We start from the raw sequence: 25406 nt of genomic DNA, 5'->3' as shown, positions 1-25406 counted from the left end.
GGAACTCGCTGTGGACTCCTCCTGTGGGGTTGTCTAAGAGTGAAGCAAGAGTTGGAAGTTAACAAGGGGTCAGACTTGGGTCAGAAGGAGAGGCTGTGAGGACAGGAGGATGGAGTGAGTGAGAGCAGGGAGGTGGTCAGCCAGGGCTAGTTCTGGAGGGAAGGGGGTTAGAGGTGGAAACACTAACATTATCCTTCAAAGGAGGACAAACAGAAGACTAACTTCTAATTTGTTTGCTATGTTCTGAGTGTTAAGTTTTCTTTAACCAAAATTTTAAGAGTTTACCCTTTTCAAAGTCATGCGGATCTTGGCTTGTATTTCAGATATTGCCCCATCAGACAAGAAGCTTCTCAGAACTTTCTGGTAAGCTGGAAACTTTCTGGTAAGGTTTTATCATTGTTTTTGAAGGGAATTCAGAGGGGCGCCTGGGTGCCTCAGTGGTTGATTTGGCTCAGGTCGTGATCCCGGGGTCCTGGGCTAAAATCTTACTTGGAAGAGGTCATTGAAACCCTGTGGTCCTGTAAGAGTAATAAATACACCATTATATCTAGAGAACGAAGTTGCTGGCCGCCAAGAATCATTTTCTCTACCCAATACATTGTCTTGTGGATCAATTGGAAATGACAAGGGAGAAAAAAATAATAGGTGTGGCTGGAGGCAGAAGATGAGGGCATGGAAGGGCCTGGCTACCCACAAAGCTGACCCTGCACAGATCCCTTACCTATCAGGAGACATCCAAAGTTGTTCCTCAAAGAGCCCAAAGATTTCGGACGGGAGATTTGATGCAGGATGTAATTACCAGCTTTTATCAGTAGATGGTGATGTACTTGCAGCGTGTGGTCCCAGGAAGAGCAATTGGAGAATGAGTTCACCGTGGTTCTGGTTATTGTTACCAGTGTTAATGCTCTTTTCTCTATTGTATAGACCAAACAGAGGACTCCACCAGGCTGGCGGAGTTAACGAGTGCCGGAGATGACCACAGCCCAATAACTCTCCCCTTAAATGACCAGCCTGAGCCTGTCGTGAGTACGGGATGCTGGGTACAAGATTCTGAACTGTGTCCACCAGGACGCTGGCAGGTGGACGCCACCTCTCCTGGCTTATAGTCTATTTTTTTTCCCTGCCCAACTATTTCTCCATTTTTTGGGCCATCATCTCCTTTAGATTACTTTTGGCTGACAAGTTTATGTGTTCTCTTCTTTCACACAACTTGGCTTTTCCATGGAACGTGTGACTTGGCTGGCTCTGCCTCATTCCCTCACTTGGAATCCCGGAGAACAAGACAGAAGGAAAAGAATCTAATGTTTGGAGTCAGATCTGGTTTTCACTTACTAGATATAGGAATTTGGGAAAATTAATATCACTCGGTCTGAGGCTTCTCATCTGTAGAATGGGGGTGATAGCTGGTTCATATTGTAGCCCTCTTAGATACTATATGTGCATTTTGTTTTTAATCCTGATAGGGATCCCTGGGTGGCGCAGTGGTTTGGCGCCTGCCTTTGGCCCAGGGCGCGATCCTGGAGACTCGGGATCGAATCCCACGTCGGGCTCCCGGTGCATGGAGCCTGCTTCTCCCTCTGCCTGTGTCTCTGCCTCTCTCTCTCTCTCTGTGTGACTATCATAAATAAATAAAAAAAAGAAAGAAAGAAAGAATCCTGATATACTGCTTGGCATATGCAGGTCCTCAGACAAGTCCTCACTTTCTTCTACTTAATCACATGGAACTTATACAGAATGATGGTGTTTTTGGTGCTGAGACATCATCTCCTGAGGACAGACATCAATTTTTTTGGAATAGCCAACAGCCATGAGGAGCCAATTCTAATGAATAAAAAGCCTGGTATCTTAGTATTTGGCAGAAATGCTGAAATGCTTTTATTTGGAAGTGGAAAATAACTCCAAAAGAATTTTAAAAGAGGGACTTCAAAGTCACCATAATTTTTTTTTCTACAGCAAACAAATACAGCAGATAGTTCACCTGAAAAATTGATACTGGATGACTTACAACAAGGTAAGCTTTTAAAAAAATCTATTGTAAGACTTGAGTAGTATACTTAAATGTTTACTTGGGGAGCTCAACAATTTTTGTTTTTAATTTTCATGACTGGAAGTCACTTCAGAACATGAACATTCTTCAGATTTACAAGAACTGTCAGTAAGAAGTCCGAATCCTAAATTAAATGACAAATCTAGGTATGAAATTTTGAAAATTAATAAACCACGTTGATTGCTATTAATATGACTGGTTAGTGTATAAATGTCTGGACTTTCCATCTTTTGTGCATCTGGCCACACCCCACATGAGGAGAGAACATTGCATACAGTTTTCTGTAGAATGATTTGAGCAGTGCTGGGATGTTCTCCTGACCTGTAGATCTCTACCATTATACCCCCAGTGATCTGTGGGGTGATGTATTTTTCCCCAACCAGGAAACATGTATCACCTGGCATTAATTTCCTGCTTTTCCGTGGAGGCCTATGAAGAATAGGTCATAGGACAAGTAATTTTTTATAGCTTTATTGAAAGAGACAATTGGAATAAAATGTACATAGTTAAAGCATGCAATTTGAGTGTTGACGTGTGTCTACACCTAGGCCATCAGCACAGTCGAGATAATGAACATTTCTATCATCTCCAGGATGCTCTTGCCCCTTTGAAATCCTTTTCTCCTGCCTTTTCTCTCATCCACCTGCCCCTTAGAATCACAGATTTGCTTTTTGCCACAATAGATGGGTTTGCAGTTAAAAAAAATCTGATATAAATGGAATAAAAGTATATGCACTTTTTTCTACCAGCTTCGTTCATTCAGCATAATTATTTTAAGATTTATCCATATTGTGTGTATCAATAGTTAATTCTTCTGTATTGCCAAGTAAATACTTCCTTCATGGATATACCACAACTTGTTGATCCATTCACCCGTCAATGGCTATTTGAGTTCCCAGTTTTTTGTTATAAGTAAAGCACTTGAGATCGTGTATAAGTCTTGGTATGGATGCATATTTTCTCTTGAGTAGATACATAGAAGTGGAATGACTGCATCATTCTTGGTATACATTTAACTTCCCCCAAACCCCCAAAACAAAAACACTGCCAAAAGGTTTTCTAAAGTAGTTAAATTATTTAACATTCCCACCAACAGTCGTTGAGAGTTCTAGTTGCTCACATTCTTACTACTACTTGCTAATGTTAGTCTTTTTAATCTTAGCTATGCCAGTGAAAGTATAGTGATATTTCGTTGTGGTTTTTATTTGCATTTCTGTAATGACTAATGGTGTTGAGCATCCTCTCATGTGTTTATATCATTCTACATCTTCAAATCTTTCACTATTAAAAATGGATTATTTGCTTTAAGTGTTCTTTATTCTACACACAAGTCCTTTATTAGATATGTTTTACATGTATTTTCTCCCTGTCTGTGGCTTACTTTTTATTAATTAATTAATTAATTATTATTTATTTATTTATTTATTTATTTTAAGATTTATTTATTCATGAGAGACAGGCAGAGACACAGGCAGAGGGATAAGCAGGCTCCATGCAGGGAGCCTGATGTGGGACTCAATCCCGGGACTCCAGGATCAGGCATTGGGCCAAAGGCAGGTGCTAAACTGCTGAGCCACCCAGGGATCCCCATTTTTGTCTTTTTTTTTTTTTTTTTTGCTTTCATGCTTATTTTTGTTAGACACCTAATATCCTTTACTAAATGCATTCAATTCCATATATTACTCAATCTTCACCATATCCCTAAGAAATGTATTTTTACCTCCATTTGCTAAAGAAGGACATGAGGACAACAGAACTTACTCAAAGATGTATCCCTAGAAAACATTGGTTTAATTTTTTTTTTATTTATGATAGTCACAGAGAGAGAGAGAGGCAGAGACATAGGCAGAGGGAGAAGCTGGCTCCATGCACCGGGAGCCCGACGTGGGATTCGATCCCGGGTCTCCAGGATCGCGCCCTGGGCCAAAGGCCCGCGCCAAACCGCTGCGCCACCCAGGGATCCCCATTGGTTTAATTTTAACAGTGTCTTTAAAAAATAAAAGTTCTTAATTTTTATTAAGCTCAAGTGATTTGTTTCCAATTGATTTCTTTTTTCGTTTATACTTTATACTTTTTTTTGTGATGTGCTTAAGAAATCTTAGGCAATGGGATTCCTGGGTGGCTCAGCGGTTTAGCGCCTGCCTTCAGCCTGGGGCATGATCCTTGAGTCCCGGGATCGAGTCCCACATCAGGCTCCTGCGTGGAAGTCTGCTTCTCCCTCTGCCTGTGTCTCTGCCTCTCTCTCTCTCTCATGAATGAATAAATAAAATCTTTAAAAAAAAGAAAGAAAGAAAGAAAGAAAGCAATCTCAGGCAAAACTCATGATCAATTTCCCTACATTTCCTTTTTTCCCCTACATTTTCTTCTAGGAGTTTTATAGTTTTAGATCTTATTTCAGTTATGGACCATTTTATGTTAATTTTTATATATTGTGTGAAGTAAGGGTTGAGGGTTTTTTTTTTTCCTTCTTTCTCTTCCCACCCTCCCTTCAATTTTCTTTCTTTCATATGGCTGTCCAATTATTTTAGATCATTTATTGCAACAACTATTTTTTCCTGTATTGAATTTTCCTGGAACCTTTGAAGAAATCAATTGACCATATGTATGTCGGTCTGTTTCTGGACCGTGTACATGCCCGCCTTGGAGATACTGCAAATTCAATTCCAGATCATCACAATAAAGGGGATGTTGCAATAAAGCAAGTCAAATGAATTTTTGGCTTCCCAGTGCATACAGAGATTATGATTACATTATTACTGTAATCTATTAAGTATGCAGTAGCATCCTGTTAGGCGCACTGTGTGTGTGTATGTGTGTGTGTGTGTGTATATAGCAATAACCTATTTCTCACTGAGTTTTCAGTGAGTCATTACCTTTTTGCTGGTAGAGGCTCTTGCCTCCATGTTGATGGCTGCTGACTGGTCGGAGGGGTGGTTGCTGAAGTTGGGGTGACCATGGCAATTTCTTCAGATAAGGCAACAAATGAGGTCTTCATATTAATCGACACTTCCTTTCATGAACAATTTCTCTGTAGCATGAGATGCTCTTTAGTAGCAGTTTACTCCCAGTAAAACTTATCTCAAAGTTTGAGTCAATCCTCCCAAACCCTGCCTGCATTATTAAGTTTATGTGATATTCTAAATCCTTTGTTGTCATCTCAACAATCTTCATAACATCTTCAACATGAGTAGATTCCATCTTGGAAAACCACTTTCTTTGCTCATCCATGAGAAGCCACACCTCATCTGTTCAAGTTTTGTCATGAGATTCCAAAAGTTCAGCCCCATATTCAAGCCCCACTTCTAGTCCTCTTGCTATTTCCACCACATCTGCAGTTACTTCTCCACTAGAATCTTGAACCCTTCAAAGTCATCATGAGGGTTGAAATCGATTTCTTCTAAACTCCTCTTAATGTTGTTATTTTAGCCTCTTCCCATGAATCATGAATGTTCTCACTGGCATCTAGTGAATGGTGAATCCTTTATAGAAGTTTTTCAATGGACTTTTCCCAGATCCATCAGAGGAATCAATATCCATGACAGCCATAGCCTTATGAAATATATTCTTATAGTCGATCAAGTCAAAATGACTCCTTGATCCATTGGCTGCAGAATGGATTCTCTTAGAAGTCATGAAACAACATTCATCTTGCTGTTCATCTCCACCAGAGCTCTTGGGTGACCAGGTATATTGTCATCAACAGTTACATGTTGAAAGGAATCTTTTCAGGTCTCAATAGTGGGCATAAAATATTCAGTAAACCACGCTGTGAACAGATGTGTTGTCATCCACACTTTGTCTCATCCACTTTTGACCACCTCTACCCGACCACCTTCCAACTTCCACCTCTGGTAACCACAAAACTGATGTCTTTCCCTATGAATTTGGTGGTGTTTTTTTGAAATACAATTACTATACAGTGTCATGTTAGGTTCAGGAATACGATATAATGATTCAACAATTCTATACATTTCTTAGTGCTCATCAAAATAAGTGTTTTCTTAGTCACCTTTATCTATTGCATTTATCTCCCCACCTCCCTCCCTTCTGCCAACCACCAGTTCTTTATATTTAAGAGTCTGGCTTTTGGTGTCCTTCTTTGTTTCTTAAATTCAACATAGGAGTGAAATCATATGGTATTTGTGTTTCTCTGACTTCTTGCACTTAGCATTGTACCCTCTAGGCCCACCCATGTTGTTACAAATGGCAGGGTTTTTTTTAATGGTTGAATAATACTCCAACCATAAAGTATACGAACTTTATACTTTAGGTATACACCATGTATACATGCTGTGGCACGTACATATACACCACATTTTCCTTATTCATCTATCAATGGACACTTGTGTTGCAGTTTTATGTTGGGCTTTTAAAAACTCCACATATAAGTAAAATCAAATAGTATTTGTCTTTGACTTATTTCACTTAGCATAATATCCTCAAGGTCCATCTATGTCATTGGGCATTGCAGGATTTGCATTTTTATGCACCACATCTTCTTTATCCATTCATCTGCCAATAGACAAGTTGTTTCCATATCTTGGCTATTGTAAATAACACTACAGTGAACATGAGGATGCAGATATCTTTTCAACAGTTATTTAGTTCCCTTTGGATTTATACCCAGAAGTGGAATTGCTGATTCTTTAAATTTTGAGGAACCTCCATGCTAACTGTTTAACTTTCCATAGTGGCTGTGCAATTTACATGTCCACTAATAGTGCACCAGAGTTTTCTTTCTTCCACATCCTCACCAACACTTGTACTCTCTTGTCTTTTTGGTAGGAATTCTAACAGGTATGGCATAATACCTCATTGTGGTTTTGATTTTTACTTCCCTGATATTAACCCCTTATTAGAATATGACTTGCAAATACGCCCCCCCTTTCTGCAAGTTGCATTTTTATTTTGTTAATTTTTTCTTCTGTGCAGTCCCAGTTTTAAAATTTTTGCTTTTGTTGCTTTTGGTGTTAACATATAAAAAATTGTTGGAATCTTGGAAAAATTGTTCCAAGACCAATGTCAAGAAGCTTTGTCCCAGTGCTTTTTTCCCCCTAGGAGATAATGGTCTCAAGTCTTATGTTTAAGTCATTAATCCATTTGAATTAATATTTGTGAGTATTGTGAGAGTGATCCCATATAACTCTTTTGCGTGTGGTTATCCAATTTTCCTGCATCACTTGTTAAAGAGACTATTTCCCCATCAAGTGTTCCTGGCTCCCTTGTCAAATATTAGTTGACCAAATATGTCAGAATTACCTCTGGCAATCTTTATTCTGAAAACTATTTTGTATGATGTTAATATGGCCACTACTGCTTTCTTTTTATTAGTATAAGTATGGCATATTTTTCCCCATCATTTTACTTTTAACCTTTTTGGGTCTATATATTTAAGGTAGGTTTATGACAGGCAGCATTTGGTTTTGCTTTGCTATATATCTCAATATGATAGTCTCTGTTCTTTATTGGGATATTTAGACCATTTATATTTTATATGATTATTGCTATGATTGCATTTATATATATCATATTATTTTGTTATTTGCTATTTGTCATGTCTGTTTTTTGTTCCGCTTTTCCTTTTTCTGTTGTGTTTTGGATAAATGGAATATATTTTATGGCTCAATTTTATCTCCTTTGTCAGTTTATCTGGTATTTTTTGGTGGTTACTTTATGATCTCTCTCTCTCTCATACATAAGTATATGTGTGTGTGTGTGTGTATATATATATATATGTTTAACTTACCATCCTTGACCTTCAGATAACATTGTATTGCTTTACACATAAGCCCTTAAACACAACTCCAAGTTTTTGCTACTTTTACCATACAATTTACTTTTACATTTTTTGTTAACCTCTAATTTTATTATTGCTTTTTAAAATAATTATAATTTTAAAACACTTTAGAAATAACAAACCTTACATTGCCTTACCACATATTTACCATTTCTACTGCCCTATCCTTTGTACAGATAGAAATTTTCATCTGCTATCATTTTGCTTTGCATGAAAGATTTAATATTCTGTGAAGATTTCTTGGTGATTAATTCTTACAACTTTTACATATCTGATAAAGTCTGTTTCAACTTTTTGAAAGCTGTTTTCACTGGGTATAGAGTTCTGGGCTAACAGGTCCTCCCCCCCACCCCCCATTAATTTAAAGATCTTGCTTCATTGACTTCTCACTTGATTATTTCTAATGATAAGTTTGGTTTTCTTTAAGGATTTTATTTATTTATTCATAAGAGACACATAGAGAGGCAGAGACATACAGAGGGAGAAGCAGGCTCCCTGCAGGGAACCTGGGACCATATCCCAGGACCCTGGAATCACGACCTGAGCCAAAGGCAGATGTTCAACCACAGAGCTATCCAGGTGCCCTGAGAAGTCTATTTCTTATATTTGTTCCCTTATATGTAAGGTGACTTTTTTCCTTAAGAGTGCTTCTCAGACTTTGTTTTTGTTAATAATTTTAAGCAATTTGATTGTAATGAGACTTGATATAGTTTTGGCTTTTTTTTTTTTTTTTTTTTGAGCTTAGGGGTTGTTGAACTTCTTAGAAATGTTGTTTTTTTAGATTTTATTAAATGTGGAAAATTTTAGGATTGCCTGGGTGTCTCAGTAGGCTAAACATCTGCCTTTTGGCTTAGATCATGATCCCAGGGTCCTGGGATCAGCTCCCACATTGGACACCCTGCTCAGCAGGTAGCCTGCTTTCCGATTCCTGCTGCTGCTCCCTCTGCTTGTGTGCATGCATGCATTCTCTCTCTATATATATAAAATATTTTTTAAAAATTTTAAAGAGAAAATTTCAGCCACTATTTCTTCAAAGATTTATTAGTCTTTCCCTCTTTTCCTCCTGAAGTTTCCAATTATACATATATTGTATGTGTATAACAGATTTTTTCCTGTTTTAGATAATTTTTACTGTCATATCTTCGAGTTTACCAATTTTTTTCTTCTACAGTTTCCAACTGTTCTTAATCCTAATAGTGTACTTGCCACTTCTGAGATTGACATTTCTAGTGTCCTTTTTGAAGTTTTCATCTTTAATGCCTTAACATCTTCAAGCTATCCTCAACCTTCTTCACTGTATGGAATACAGTTATCATAACTGTTTTAATATACTTGTCTGTTAGTTCTATCTCTTGTGACATTTTTTTATTTCAATCGGTTGGTTTTTCCTTTTCATGATGCATGTTTTTCTGCTTTTTTGCATGCCTAGTAAGTTTTGACAATAAAATTGGTGAGTTTCTATCTGGTTAGTAATTGGATATTTGTGTATTCCAGTAAATTCCTTGTACTTTGTTCTGGGATGTGGCTTAAGTGTTGTAAAGCCAAATGATCCTTTTGAGGTTTACTTGTAAGCCTTGTTAGGTGAGAATAAAGCAGGCTTTAATTTAGGGATAATTTTTCCCCACCACTGATGCAATATTCTTGTGAATACTATACCTAATGCTCCATGAGTTAAAAGGTTTCTCCATGACTAATAAAAACACAAACTATTCCCAGTCCCTTGAGTTCTGGGGATTGTTTTGTTGTCTTTCTTTGAAATAGTTCTTTTCCCAGCCTCAGGTAGTCTTATATGCATGATTGGTACTTCTATTAGTCAGGGCTCTCCAAGGAAATGGAACCAATATGATGAATATATAGGAAGAGAATTATTATGGGGAATTAGCTCACATAATTGTGAAAGTTGAGAAGTCCTACATCTGCCATCTGCAAGCCAGAGGCCCAGGAAAGTCAGTGGTGTAATTGCAATTACAAGAGTCCAAAGGAGGCCTGAGAATCACGTAAATGATTTGATTTGTGTTCCAGCCACTTACTAACCACACATTACTTAACACTTGTGAATTCAGTTTTCTCATCTGTAAAGTGGAACAATTAAATGAGAGGCTTTATATATTTAGCATAGTGCCTGGGTTTTAGTAAGTGTTCAGTGAATGGTACCTTATATTTGATAAGGGAAATCTGCAAAACAGTAATATTAATACCCTTCATGGGGTTGTAAATAATTAAAAGAATTAAGACCTGTGAAGGGCTTAGAACAGTGTTTGCTCTATATGGAGTCAGCAATAAATGTTAGCTATTATTATTGTTACTATTGTTATTAGTACATATGATATGCTTTTACTGTGTACGCTCTTCTGAAGATTTCCTGTGATGACCAGGGTTAGCCACATTTTTGCTGACAGGTGTTTAGTGACTTTCTAGTTTTCAGGTGATGCCACTGTTGAACAGTGAACCAGGTGGAACAGGCTATAAGTTCTGAAAGTACAATGGGAGATATTTAGAATATCAGGTTCAAAGGTGACCATTCAGAATGCAAGCTGATTTTTTTATTCTTTAAAGATTTATATTTAATTGAGAGAGAGAGAGAGAGCTCATAGAGAGGGAAAGGGAGGAGGAGAAGCAGACTTCCTGCTGAGCAGGAACCTGACTCAGGACTTGATCAAGGGTCTTGATCGCAAGTGCTCCACTGATTTTTTTTTTCTCTTTTTAACCAAAAATTTCATCTAACTGAAACAAAAAATATTTAATGATTCTGTTACACTTGATAGAAGAAAGGCTCCCTGTGGCTCAAGGACAATGCTTAGCTAACATGGGATTTTGGAAGCAGAAGACCCTTTCTTTGGAGAATCCTGGCAAAGCAGTTGTGAGACTACAATCAGTATCCTTATGTGTACATATTCTTTTCTGTTTGAGGCTTTGACACAAAAAACTTTGTTGATGTTCGTAGGAGTTCTAGGTTACCTGGCCAGCCGTGAACCATGGCTGTTGCTAGTTCATCATTGATGTGACAATAAGAAAAGAGTTTAGCCTTCCCAGACAAGATATGTATTCCTGTCAATGGGACTTCATGTCACCAGCCCTAGTCTATTACTTATCAGCGCTTATAAAAGCTTTATGGGATGTTTGTTGAAAGAGTAGGAGGAAAGAAATATTAAAGAGAATGTTTCAATATATTCATCCAGAATTTTTTGAGTACCTAGCATATGGTAGCAACTAAAGCTGTAGTTCTCAAACTTTTTGTTTCAAGATCTTTTTTACACTCTTAAAAAATTAGAGGAACCAGAGAGCTCTTGTTTATGTGGGGGTTATATTGATGTTGTGACTATATGGAAATCTTTAAATGTGATATTTAAAAATACTTTATTAGTTCATATAGTTCATAGAGATAATGAAACTATTGCATGTCGACATAAATAACACTTTTATGAAAAAGAACTAAAATTTTAGTGAGAAGACTTGTATTGATTTACATATTTTCAAATATCTTTCATATCTGGCTTAATAGGAAACAGCTGGTTTTTTATATCTGCTTCTGTGTTCAGTTTGGTACTCTAAGGTTGTCATTAAGTACATAATGAAAATCCAACCTTGCCACAGGTATGTTACAGGAAAGGAGAATAGGACCTTCATAGCCTTTTGAGAAAATTGAGTATTCTTATTTGAAATTATATCAAAATTTAACAAGTAGTAATTTCAGAAGTTAGTTGCACTGAGAAATCTGAAGTGATATCCATGAACTTTTTAATTCAAATGTAATTAACATACACTGTTAGTTCCAGGTGTTACAATATAATTCAACAATTCTATACATTACTCTGCATTCATCACAATAAGTGTACTCTTAATCTCCATTACCTATTTCACCCATCTTCCAACTCAGCTCCCCTCTGGCAACTACCAATTTGTTCTCTGTATTTAAGAGTCTAGTCTGTTATCTTTTTTTTTTTTCTTTGTATCTTAAATTCCACAGGTGAATAAAATCATATGGTATTTGTCTTTCTCTGACTGAATTATTTCATTTAGCATTATACTCTCTAGCTCTATCTTGTTGCAAATGGCAAGATTTTATTCTTTTTTATGGCCGGGTAATATTCTGTTGTATAGATATATACAACAACTTCTTTTATCCATTTGTCTACTGATGGATGTGGGTTACTTCCATTATTTGGCTATTATAAATAATGCTGCAATAAACCTAAATCTTTTAGAATTCGCATTTCCATTTTCTTTGGGTAAGTGCCCAGTAGTGGAATTTCTGGATCATTTAATAATTTTATTTTTAATTTTTTGAGGAACTTCCATACTGTTTTTCACAGTGACTGCACCAGTTTGAATTCCTGCCAGCAGTGCTGGAAGGGTTCCTTTCTCTCTACATCCTCACCAACAATTGTTTCTTGGGTTTTTCATTTTAGTCATTCTGACAAGCGTAAGGTTTTGATTTGCATTTACCTGATGATGAATGATGTTGAGCATCTTTTCATGTGACCTTTGGTCATCTGTATGTTGCCTTGGAAAAATGTCTATTCAGGTCCTCTGCCAATTTTTTTATCAGATTATTTGGGGTTTTTTGGTGTTGTGTAAGTTCTTTACACATTTCAAATATTAACCCCTTATTAGAAACATCATTTGGAAATATCTCCCATTCAGTATGTTACCTTTTTGTTTTACTAATGGTTTCTGTCACTGTGCAAAAGCTTTTTATTTTGATATAATCCCAATAGTTTAATTTTGCTTTTGTTTCTTTTGCCTAAGAGAAATATCTAGAAAAATGTTTCTATGGCTGATGTCAAAGTACTGCCTATGTTTTCTTCTAAGAATTTTATAGTTTCAGGTCTCACATTTAGGTCTTCAATGTCTTTCAGGTTTATTTTTGTTTATGGTGTAAGTTTCATTCTTTTGCATATAGGTGTTCAGTTTTCCCAAAATCATTAAGAAACCATCTTTTTCTACTGTATATTCTTGCCTTCTTTGTTGTAGATTAATTGACCACAAAAGCATGGGATTATTTTTGAACTCTCTGTCTTTGATCTAGATCTCTACTTGTATGTCAATACCATACTGTTTTGATTACTATTGCTTTGTAGCATATCTTGAAGTTTGGGATTGTGATATCTCCAGTGTTCTTCTTTTTCAAAATAGCTTTGGCTATTTGGGGTCTTTTGTGTTTTCCATATGCATTTTAGGATGCTGTTAGTATTTTGATAGGGATTTCATTGAGTCCATAGATTATTTGGTGTAGAATGGACATCTTAACAGTATTGGTTCTCCCAATCCATGAGCTTGGAATACCTTTCCATTTGTTTCTGTCATCATTGTTTTATAGTTCTCAGAGTACAAGTCTTTAACCTCCTTGATTAAGTTTATTCCTGGGTATTATATTTTTTCTTTGCAGTTATAAGTGGGGTTCTTAAGTTATCTTTCTGCTACTTCATTATTAGTGTATAGAAATACAACAAATTTTTGTATATTAATTTTGTATCCTGTGACCTTACTGAATTCATTTCTCAGTTCTAGTAGTTTTTTGTTAGTCTTTAAAGTTTTCTACATATCATCTGTAAATAGCAAAAGTTTTACTCTTCCCTACCAATTTGGATATCTTTTATTTCTTGTCTGATTGCCATGGCTAGGATTTCTATTAATACATTGAATAGACGTGGTGAGAAGGGACATCCTTGTCTTGTTCCTGGTTTTGGGAAAAGTTCCTGGTTTTTCACCATTGAGTATGTTAGTTGTGGGCTTTTCATATGTGGCCTTTATTATGTTCAGGTATTTTCCCACTAACCTACTTAAATATTTTGATCATGAATGGATATTGGATTTTATCAAATGCATTTTCTGATTCCGTTGATAGGATCATATGGTTTTTATCTGAAAGGAATGTGATATATTATGTTGATTTGTAAATATTGTAAATATTAGTAAACATTTGTAAATATTGAACCACCCTCGCAGCCCTGGAATAAATCCCACTTGATCATGGTGAATGATTTTTTTTTAATGTGTTGTTGGATTCAATTTGCTAATATTTTGTTAAAGATTTTCACACCTATGTTCATCAGAGCTATTGGCCTGTAGTTTTCCTTTTTTGTATTGTCTTTCGTTTTTATCTGGCTTTGGTACCAGGCTAATATTTGACTTGTGGCATGCATTTGGAATCTTTTACTCCTCTTTTATCTTTGGAAATAGTTTGAGAAAAATCAGTATTATCTGAACTTTAAATGTTTGTAGAATTCACCTATGAAGCCATCTGGCCCCAGACTTTTGTTTGTTGGTACTGTTTTTTTGTTTTGTTTTGCTTTGTTTTTATACGACTGGTTTAATTTCATTGTTAGTAATCAGCCTGTTCAAATTTCAATTTCTTCCTGATTCAGTTTTAGGTTATATGTTTCTAGGAAGTTATCCATCGTCCAATTTGTTGGCATATGATTTTTCATAATATTCTCATACTCCTTTGTATTTCTATAGTGTTATTTTTTTTGATTTTTGAATTCTGTTTCTCTTTTTATTTTATTTTCTGTTTTTGATGAGTTCTGGCTAAAGGTTCATCAATTTTGTTGATCTTTTCAAAGAATCAGCTCCTGGTTTCATTGATCTGTCATATTGGTTGTTTTTTTTTTTTTCTGTCTCTATTTCATTTATTTCTGCTCTAATTATTATTTCCTTCCTTTTGTTGATTTTGGGCTATGTTCATCTTTAGCTCTTATAGTGTAAGGTTAGATTGAGATTTTTTCTTATTTTTTGAGGTATTGCTATAATCTTCACTCTTGGACAGCTTTTTCTGCATCTTAAAGATTTCAGACTGTTGCTTTTTAATTTTCATTTGCCTCCATGTATTTTTTTAATTTCCTTTGACTTTTCAGTTGATGCATTCATTGTCTAGTGGGTTTTTATTTAACCTCCATGTATTAGTATTCTTTTCAGATTTTTTCTTGTTATTGATTTCTAGTTTCATATCATTGTAGTGGGAAAAGATGCATAATGATTTTACCCTTTTTTAATTTGTTGAGACTTGTTTTATGGCTTAACATGTGATCTATTCTCAAGAATATTCTATGTGCACTTGAAAAGAAGTGCAATCTATGGTTTTAGGATAGAATGTTCTGAATATATATATATGTTAGTTCGATCTGCTGCAGTATGTCACTCAAAGCTACTATTTCCTTGTTGATTTTCTATCTGGTTGATCTACCCATTAATGTTAGTGGTATGTTAAAGTCCTGTACTATTATTGAATTACCGTTGTTGTTTTCCTTTATGGTTGTTATAAGCTACTTTGTGTATTTGAGTGCTCCTATGTTGAGTATATAAATATTCATAATTATTTTATCTTCTTGTTGGATTGTTCCCTTTGTCATCAAGTAGTGTCCTTTATCGTCCCTTGTTATAGCCTGTTTTACAGTCTATTTGTCTGAAATGAGTATTGCTACCCTAGCTGTGTTTTCATTTCTATTTGCATGATGTTTCTTTGTCTCTTCTCTGATTCTGCATGTGTCTTTAGGTCTGAAGTGAGTCTCTTATAGGCAACATATGACTGGATTGTGTTTTATCCATTCAATTACCATATGTCTTTTAATGGAAGCATTTAGTCCACTTATATTCAAATTATTGATAATTATGTACTTATTACCATTTCGTTACTTATTTTATGGTCGTTTTGTAGTTCTCTTGTGTTCCTTTCTTCTCTTGTGGTTTGATGGCTTTCTTTAGTGACATGCTTGGATTCTGTTATCTTTATTTTTAGTATATCTATTACAGGTTTTTAATTTTAGGTACCATTAGGTTTATATATAACATCCTGTGCAAATAGTGGTCTATATTAAGTTCATGGCCACTTAAGTTTTAATGCATTTTAAAAGCACTAAATTTTTACTTCCTCTCCATGGTTTTTGTTTTGTTTGGATTTATTAGAGAAGGCAAGAGAGAGAGAGAAGGGGGGGAGGGCAGGGGAGGGGAGGGGTGGGGTGGGGTGGGACGGGACAGAGGGAGAGAATCTTTAAGCAGACTTCCTGCTGAGGGCAGAGCCTGTTGGCAGGGCTTGATCTCACAACTCATAAATCATGACCTGAGCTGAAACCAAGAGTTGGATGCTCTGTCAACTGAGCCATCCAGGTGCCCCTAAACCATCCCCTTTAATTATTGTATCTTGGTGTGGGTCTTCTTGGGCTGTTTTTATTGGTGTTTCTCTGTGCCTTTTGGATCTAGATGTCTGTTTCCTTCCTAAACTCAGGGAAGTATTTTTTCATCTATGATTTGTTCAAATAAATTTTCTGCCCCCTTTTCTCTCTCTTCCTTCTGAGATCCCTATAATGCAAATGCTATTAAACTTGATCATGTCTCTAAGTTCCCTTAACCTATTCTCACTTTTTATTTTTCTTTTTGTTAGCCAGCTTGATTGCTTTCCATTACTCTGTCTTCCAGTCCACTAATCTGTTCTCTTTTTAAAAAGATTTTATTTGAGAGAGAGATTGTGAGTGAGCACACACAAGCAGGGGAGAGGGGCTTAAGGGAGAGGAAGAAAGAGACTCCCCACTGAGAAGGAAGCCCAACTCAGGGCTCAATCCTAGCACCTTGAGATCATGATTTGAGCCAAAGGCAGACACTTAACTGACTGAGCCATCCAGGCCCTTCACTGATCTATTCTGCTTTCTCTAGTCTACTATTCCACATAGTATATTTTAATTTCAGTTGGATTCTTCATCTCTGATTGGTTCCTTTTTATTTTCTCTTTATTAGAGGTTTCTTTGATGTAAGATGGCCATGAATGGGCCAATCATAAGAGTCTGTTAGCAGGTACAGATCATAACTGACCCAAATGTATGCAGGGGGGTTTAATATAAAAAGAAAATAAGAGCTTAAAGGAAACAAATCTAACACCATTTTCATTTCTTCACAAACCCAAGGGCAACTTTCTAGCCCATTCTGACCATATATGTGCAAATATCAATTATAGCATCTCGTTAAGAATTTGGGTCCCTGGGTAAAAGTACTTGGAGTCAAATCTTTGCTTTATGTGTAGCCTTGGACACAGTACTAATCACTCCAGACCTTGATGTCTTCATCTGTAATATGGGATAATAGCAGGATCCCTCTCCTAGTGTTGTTGAGAGGACATAACAGGATAACACCCATAAAGTGCTTGTTACAAGTTTTCTGTCACATTTGCACGGCAGGTGAAAATTCTCTTTCCTGTAAATGCTCCCTGATTCTTTCAAGTTGTTTAATTTTTATTAAAATGTAAATGACATACCACATTGATATGCAAATATTGAATCACCCTTCCATCCCAGGAATAAAATCTACTTAATTGTGGTGTATGCTTATTTTTAATGTTTTGTTGGATTTGGTTTGCTAGTAATCTGTTCAGGATTTTTACATCTATATTCATGAGAGATATTTGACTGTAGTTCTCTTTTTTGTGGTGTCTTTATCTGGTTTGGGGAGAAGGGTGATATTGGCCTCATAGAATGAATTTGGAAATTTTCCTTCCTTTTCCATTTTTGGAATAGTTTAAGAATAGGAATTAACTCCTCTTTTTTTTTTTTAAGATTTTATTTATTCATGAGAGACACACAGAGGCAGAGACACAGGTAGAGGGAGAAGCAGGCTGCCCGCAAAGAGCCCGATGCAGGACTCAAACCCGGATCCCAGGATCATGCCTTGAGCTGAAGGCAGACGCTCAACTGCTGAGCCACCCAGGTGTCCCAGAAATTAACTCCTCTTTAAATGCTTGGTAGATTTTGCCTGTGAAGCTGTCTGTCTGGTCTTGGACTTTTTTTTGGAGAGGGAGTGTGGGGGGCATGTTTTGGATTACTGATGCAATTTCATTGCTGGTGACTGATCTGTTCAAATTTTCTATTCCTGCTTTAGTTTTGGTAGATTGTTTTTGGGAATTTATCCATTTCTTCTAGGTTGTCCAATTTGTTAGCATACAGGTTTTCATAATATTCTCTTATAATTGTATTTCTGGGGTGTCAGTTGTTATTTCTCCTCTTTCATTAGCAATTTGGCTTGTGGCCCCCTCCCTCCTTAATGAGTCTTGCTAGAGTTTATCAACTTTATTGATCTTTTTGAAGAAGTTCTTCTGGTATCATACATCTGTTCTATTGTTGGTTGTTGTTGTTTAGTTTCTGTATCATTTATTTCTGCCCTAACCTTTATTATTTTCTTCTTTTTGCTGGGCTTGGGCTTTGTTGCTTCTTTTTCTATCTCCTTTAGGTGTAAGGTTGGGTCATTTATTTGAGATTTTTCTTCTTGGGATAGGCCTGTATTGCCAAAAACTTTCCTCTTAGGACACTTTGGCTGCATCCCATAGATTCTGGAGAGCAAGGTTTCCATTTTCACTTGGTTTCATGTAATTTTCTATTTCTTCTTTGATTTCTTGGTTGAGCCATTCGTTGTTTAGTAGATGTTATTTAACCTCCATGTATTTGTGTTCTTTCCAGACTTTTTCTTGTGATTGATTTCTAGTTTCATACCACTGTGGTCAGAGAAGCTGCATGGTAGAACTTTTTTTCTTTTTTAAAATTTGTTGAGATTTGTTTTGTGGTCTAATACATGATCTGTTCTGGCAAATGTTCCATAAGCACTTAAAGAGTATGAATTCTGTTTTAGGATGGAGTGTTCTGAATATGTCTGTTAAATCCATCTGGTCCAGTGTGTGGAAATCTATTGCATTTCTATACAATAATAATTAAGCCAGAGAAATAAGAAAACAATCTCATTGACATTTGCGCCAAAACCAATAAGATATTGGGGTGCCTGGGTGGTTCAGGTGTCTGCCTTTGGCTCAGGTCATGATCCCAGAGTCCTGGGATCAAGCCCCACTTTGGGCTCCCTGCTCAATGGGGAGCTTGCTTCTCCCTCTCACTGTCCCTCCCTGCCTCTCATGTTCTCTCTCTCTCCTCTCAAATCTCTTTAAGAAAGCAATAAGATATTTAGGAATAAACTTAACCAAAGAGGTGAAAAACCTATACTCAAAAAAACAAATCATTAGTGAAAGAAATTCAAGATTAAGCAAAAAAAAAAAAAAAAAAAAAAAGGACATTATATGATCATGGGTTGGAAGAAGAAATATTTTTACGTGACTGTATTAACCAAAACAATCTACAGATTTAATACAATCCCTTCAAAATGCCAATGGCATTTTTCACAGAACTAAAAGAATCCTAAAATTTGTATGGTACCACAAAAGACTGTAAATAGGCAGAGCAGTCTTGAAAAAGAAAAAAAACTGGAGGAGGTAGCACAATTCCAGATTTCAGTTTATGTTACAAGACAGTAGTAATCAAAATAATATTGGTACTGGTATAAAAATATCCACAGATTAATGGAATAGAACAACACCCAGAAATAAACCCACAATTATGTGGTCAATTAATCTTTGACAAAGGAGAAGTGAATATACAGTGGGAAAAAGTCTCCTCAACAAATGGTGTTGGGAAAACTGGATGGGCAGCCACATGTAAAAGAATGAAACTGGACCACTTTCTTTGACCGTATAGAAAAATAAACTCATAACAGATTCAACTATAAAAATCCTATATAACTATAAAAATCAACTATAAAAATCCTAGAAGACAGTACAGGCACTAATCTGACAGTGGCCATAGCAACATTTTTCTAGATGTGTCTCTGGAGACAAGAGAAATAAAAGCAAAAATAAACTATTGGGACTATAGCAAAATCAAAAGCTTCTGCACAGTGAAGGAAACCAACAAAACTAAAAAGCAACTTATGGGAATGGAAGGAGATATTTGCAAATGACCTATCTGACCTATTAGTGTCCAAAATGTATAAAGAACTGATAAAAGCTCAACACTCAAAAAACAAATAATCCAATTAAAAAATGGGCAGAAGGTATAAACAGACATTTCTCCAAAGACAGTATCCAGATGGCAAATAAACACATGACAAGATGCTTATCATCACTCATCATCAGGGAAACACAAGTCAAAACTACAATGAGGTATCACCTCACACCTGTCAGAATGGCTAAAATAAAAAAACAGAAGACACAGCAAATGTTGACAAGGATGTGGAGAAGAAGGAACCCTCTTGCACTGCTGGTGGGAATGCTAAATGGTGCAGCCATTGTGGAAAACCATATAGAGGAGCCTCAAAATGCTAAAAATAGAACTACCCGGGATCCAGCAATAGCTGGATTGGTATTGGGTATTTACTCCCAAAATATAAAAACACCAATTCAAAGGGAAATATGCACCCCTATGTTTATAACAACATTATTTATAATAAACTATGGAAGCAGCCCAAGTGTCCATCCATTATGAGATAATAATTTTCAGATAATTATATTTTTTAAAGTTTTAAAATATACAACATAAAATTATCTCAACCATTTCTAAGTAGCATTGAGTACATTACATTGCTGTGCAATCATCCCCACTAGTCAATCCACAGGACTTTCATATTGCAAAACTGAAACTCTTTACCCATTGTTTTGTATAGTTGACATACAACATTAGTTTCAGGTGTACAACATAGTGATTCAATAATCACATGCATTACAAAATGTTCACCTTGAGTGTACTCATCTGTCACCGTACAAAATTATTACAATATTTTTGACTATTTCCTGTGCTGTACTTTTCATCCCCATGATTGACTTTATAACTAGGAGGTTGTACCATTTCACCTTCTTTACCTATTTTGCCTCCCCCTGCCCCCCGACCAAATACCAATTTGTTTCTGTATTTGGGAGGCTGTTTTGCTATTTTCCGTTCCACATTGAAGTGAAATCATATAATATTTCTGTTTCTTTGATTTATTTCACTTAGAATACTCTCTGGGTCCATCTGTATTGTCACAAATGGCAAGATTCCATCATTTTATGGCTGAGTAATATACATCTTTATCCTTTTATCAGTGGACATTTGGATTGCTTCCATATCTTAGCTATCATAAATAATGCTGCAATAAACATAAGGGCACATGTATCTTTCAAATTAGTGTTTTTGTTTTATTCAGGTGAATACCCAGAAGTGGAATTGCTGGATTGTATGGTATTTCTATTTTTAATTTTTTGAGGAAACTCCATACTGTTTTCCATAGCGGCTGCATCAATTTACATTCCCAACTTCTCTCTACATCCTCACTAACCCTTGTTATTTCTTGTTGAGCCTGGCCATTCTGACAGGTGTGAGATGATATCTCATTGTTTTGATTTGCATTTCCCTGATGATTAGTGATGGTCATCTGTATGTCATCTTTGGGAAAATGTCTGTTCAGGTCCTCTACCCATTTTATAATTGTCTTTTTGGTGTTGACTTATATGAGTTCTTTATATATTTTGATTATTGACTCCTTATCAGATAAATCAGCTGCATATACCTTCGCTCATTAAGTCAATTGTCTTTTCCTTTTGTTGATGGTTTTATTTGCTGTGCAGAAGCTTTTTTTTTTTTTAAAGATTTTTACTTATTTATTCATGACAGAGAGAAAGAGTGGCAGAGACACAGGCAGAGGGAGAAGCAGGCTCCATCCAGGGAGCCAGACATGGAACTTGATTCCGGGTCTCCAGGATCATACCCTGGGCTGAAGGTGGCGCCAAACCGCTGGGCCATCGGAGCTGCCCTGTGCAGAGCTTTTTATTTAGATGTAGTCCCAATGGTTTGTTTTTGCTTTCCTCGCCCCCCCCCCCCGCCCCCCGGCTTAAGGAGACAGATCAAGAAAAATATTGCTATAGCCAGCGTCAAATAAGTTTACTGCCTATGTTTCCTTCTAGGGCCTTTATGGTTTCAGGTTCTATTTATGTCTTTATTCCATTTGAGTTTCTTTTTGTATGGCATAAGAAAGTGGTCCAGTTTCATTGTTTTGCATATAGCTGTCCAGGTTTCTCAACACCATTTATTGAAGAGACTGTCTTTTCTCCATAGTATGTTCTTTTCTCCTTTACTGTAGATTGACCATGTAAGTCTGGGTTTATTTCTGGACTGTCTGTTCCCTTGATGTATGTGTGTATTTGTGTGCCAGTACCATACTGTTTTGATTACTACAGCTGTGTAGTATAGTTTAAAATCTGGGCTTGTGATACCTCTATTTTTATCCTTAGTTCTCAAGATTTTAGCTATTTGGGATCTTTTGGTTTCCATACAAATTTTAGAATTATTTGTTCTAGTTAAAAAATACTATGGTATTTTGATGGAGATTGCATTGAATCTGTAGATTGCTTTTAATACTATGGAAATATTACTATTATTCCAATTCATGAGCACAGTAGATCTTTCCATTTATTTGTGATATCTTTATTATCTTGCATTAGTGTTGTATAGTTTTCAGAGTACAGGTCTTTTACTTCTTTGGTTATAATTATTTTGGGATTTTTTTTTTGGTGCAATTGTATATGGGTTGTTTTATTAACTTCCCTACTAGTTCATTATTACTGTATAAAAATGCAATAGATCTTTTTATATTTTTGTATCTGCAACTTTACTGAATTCATTTAGTAGTTCTAATAGTTTAATAGTTCCAATAGTCTATAGTTTCTATATATAGTATCTTGTCATCTGCAAATAGTGACAGTTTTATTGTTTTTCATTAATTCGTATTTATTTCCTGTCTGATTGCTGCTTCTAGGACTTCTAGTATTATGTTGAATAAAAGTGGTGATGTGAACATCCTTACTTTTGTCTTGTTTCTGATCTTAGAGTAAGAGCTTTCAGTCTTTCACCATTGAGTATGATATTAGCTGTAGGTTTACTATATATAACCTTTATTATGTTGAGGTATGTTCCCTATAAACCTATTTATTGAGAATTTTTATCATAAATGGATATAGAATTTTGTCAAATGTTTCTTCTGTATCTTTTGAGATGATCATATTGCTTTTATCCTTCATTTGGTTAATGTACTGTGTATCACAGTAGTTGATATGTGGATATTGAACCATCTTTACACCCCTGAAATAAATACCACTTGATTGTGGTCAATGATCCTTTTCATGTATTGAATTCAGTTTGCTGATTTTTTTTGAGCATTTTTGCATCTATGTTCATCAGGGATATTGGTCTGTTTTTTTTTTCTTTTTGTAATGTAACTCTGTACCCATAAAACTATAAAAAACTATATATAAAACCCTATTTCTCCCTCCCCCACCCCCTGGCAATTACCAATTGATTTTCCATCTCTGAATTTGACAACTACATGTATACCATATAAATGAACTCCTACAGCATTTGTTCTTTTGTGTCTGCTTATTTCACTTATAGCCTCATGCTTCAAGATTCATTCATGTTATAACTTTTGTTAGAATTTCCTTTCTTTTTAAGATTGGGTAATATTCCATTGCATGTTATATAGTACATTTTTTTTATCTTTTTATCCTTTAATGGACACTGGGGTGTCAAGTGTTGCTTCCTTTCAGCTATTGTGAATAATGCTGCTATGAACATGGGTGTTCGAATATCTGTTTGAATTCCTACTTCCAATTATTTTGCATATATTCCAACGTGGAATTGATGTATCATAATGTATCACATGGTAGTCTAGTTAAATTTTTTTGGGAAACTGCCATGCTGTTCTCTATAGCAACTGTATCATTTTACATTCCTACCAATAGTAGAGCACAAAGGTGTGAATTTCTCCACATCCTTGCCAACACTGTTTTCTCATAGCAGCCATGCTAATGCACGTAAGGTGGTATCTGATTGGGGTTTTGAATTGCATTTCCCTAGTAATTAGTGATGTTGAGATTCCTTTCACATACTTATTGACTATTTGCATATCTTCCTTGGAGAAATATCTATTAATTTTTTTTTTGCTTATTGTTGTCAAGTAGTAGGAGTTCTTTGCATGTTTTGGATATCAACTCTTTATCAAATAGAGGATTTGAAAATATTTTATCCCATTCTGTGGGCCATTTATTCACTCTATTGATTATATCTTTTGATGCACAGAAGTTTTTTATTTGATAAAGTGCAGTTTATTTTTTTTCTTTTGTTGGCTATGTTGTTGGTGTCCTAGTCAAGCAATCACTGCCAGCCAAGTTCGGTGTCTGAAAGTTTTTCTCTTTTCCTTCGAGGAGTTTTATTGCCTCAGTGCTTACATTTTGGTCTTTGATCTATTTTGAGTTTATTTTTCTATTTGTGTAAGATAGGGTCCAACTTCATCCTTTCACATTTGAATTTCCAGGTTTCTCAACACTTGTTGAAGAAATTATTCTTTCCCCCATTGAATGGTTTTGGCATCATTGTCAAAAATCATTTGACCATATGTGAAGGGGTTATTTCTGTGTACTCTCTTCTATTGTTTGTCTATGTGTCTCTCTTTATGGCAACACCACACTGTTTTGACTGTCATTTTGTAGTAAGTTTTAAAAGTAGGAAGTTTAGGATCTTCAACTTTGTTCTTGTTTTTCAAGATTGTTTGGCATTTCTGAATCCCTTGGGATATCATGACTATTAGGATGGGTTCTCCTCTTTCTGAAAAAAAATAAGGATTTTTATAGGAATTGTATTGAATTTGTAGGTTGCTTTGTATAGTGTTGATATCTTAATAATAGTGTCTTCCAATCCATGAACATGAGCTACCTTTCTATTTTTCACTTCCTTGAGTATATGCCTAAGTACTTTATTTTTGATGCTATTGTAAATGAAACCGTCGTCTTAATTTCCTTTTCAGATTGTTGGTGTATAGAAACACAACTGACTTTTGTGTGTTCATTTTGCATACTGCAACTTTGTTGCAATTAAGTATTAAAGGACTAATAAGTAAATTCAACAAAATTAAAGGATACAAGATTGATATACAAAAATCAAGTTTCTATATGCTAGCAAAAAAATTTTTTAAGAAGCAACACCATTTATAATAGTATTAAAAACTACATACTTAAGGATTAATTTGGCATCATATTTGTAGGACTTTTACAATGAAAAGTACAGGGTATTGCTGAGAGCTATTATGGAAGATCTAAATAAATGGAGACAGCTATGGTGTTCATGGGATGGCAGATTCAGTTAATATTGGTAAGATGCCAATCCTTCTCAAATTGACCTCCAGGTTTAATACAAACCCAATTCAAATTCCAGCAGAGATTTTTATTTTTGTTTTCAGGAATTGGCAAGCCATTTTTAGATTTCAGATAGGAACCCATAACTCCAAATTAAATTTCAAAATAAATACAAAATGGCTAATACACTATGTGTTTGAAGACTTAGTATAGAGCTACAGTAATGAAAGGAATGTGTTGTTACCATAAAGGCAGATAAAAAAAGTGGAACACAGCAGGGAGTCTTCCTATGTATAGATGGACAGCTGGCATGTGACAAAAATGCAAAGACAGTTTAGTAGAGAAATGATCATTTTTTTCCCAACAAATGATGCTAGAACCATTGACTCTCTATATGTGCAACAAAATAATGATCTTAAGTCTATAGTCCATAACATAAAAAAATAACTAAAATGGATTCAAATGTAAAAACCTGTTTGAAAGCATAAGAAAAAAATCCTTGTGACTTTCCATTAAGCAAAGATTTTTTAGATATAACACCAAAATACAGCCCATAAAAAACAAATTAATAAATTGAACTTAATCAAAATTAAAAACTTACA

The 25406-nt window shown here is 35.6% G+C and overlaps 1 protein-coding gene across 4 annotated transcripts in view; it reads left to right on the top strand.

Moving 5' to 3' along the window:
• The window catches only part of SYCP2L (synaptonemal complex protein 2 like), a 102972-nt gene that overhangs the window by 33850 nt on the left and 43716 nt on the right, over positions 1–25406 (top strand). For all 4 annotated transcript variants that reach the window (XR_013373392.1, XM_077885767.1, XM_077885768.1 and 1 more), the window contains 4 exons: positions 324–363; positions 925–1022; positions 1954–2011; positions 2112–2193. Coding sequence is in view for 3 of the 4 variants with exons in the window: in XM_077885767.1 (XP_077741893.1) it covers positions 324–363; positions 925–1022; positions 1954–2011; positions 2112–2193 (278 nt within the window). In the remaining variant the exon portion in view is untranslated. The remainder of the gene's footprint in view (positions 1–323; positions 364–924; positions 1023–1953; positions 2012–2111; positions 2194–25406) is intronic.

This window comes from Canis aureus, chromosome 37 (assembly GCF_053574225.1).
Source record: "Canis aureus isolate CA01 chromosome 37, VMU_Caureus_v.1.0, whole genome shotgun sequence".
NCBI lineage: Eukaryota > Metazoa > Chordata > Mammalia > Carnivora > Canidae > Canis > Canis aureus.
The sequence above is the reverse complement of the archived record's forward strand: the minus strand, read 5'-3'. Positions and strand labels throughout refer to the sequence as shown.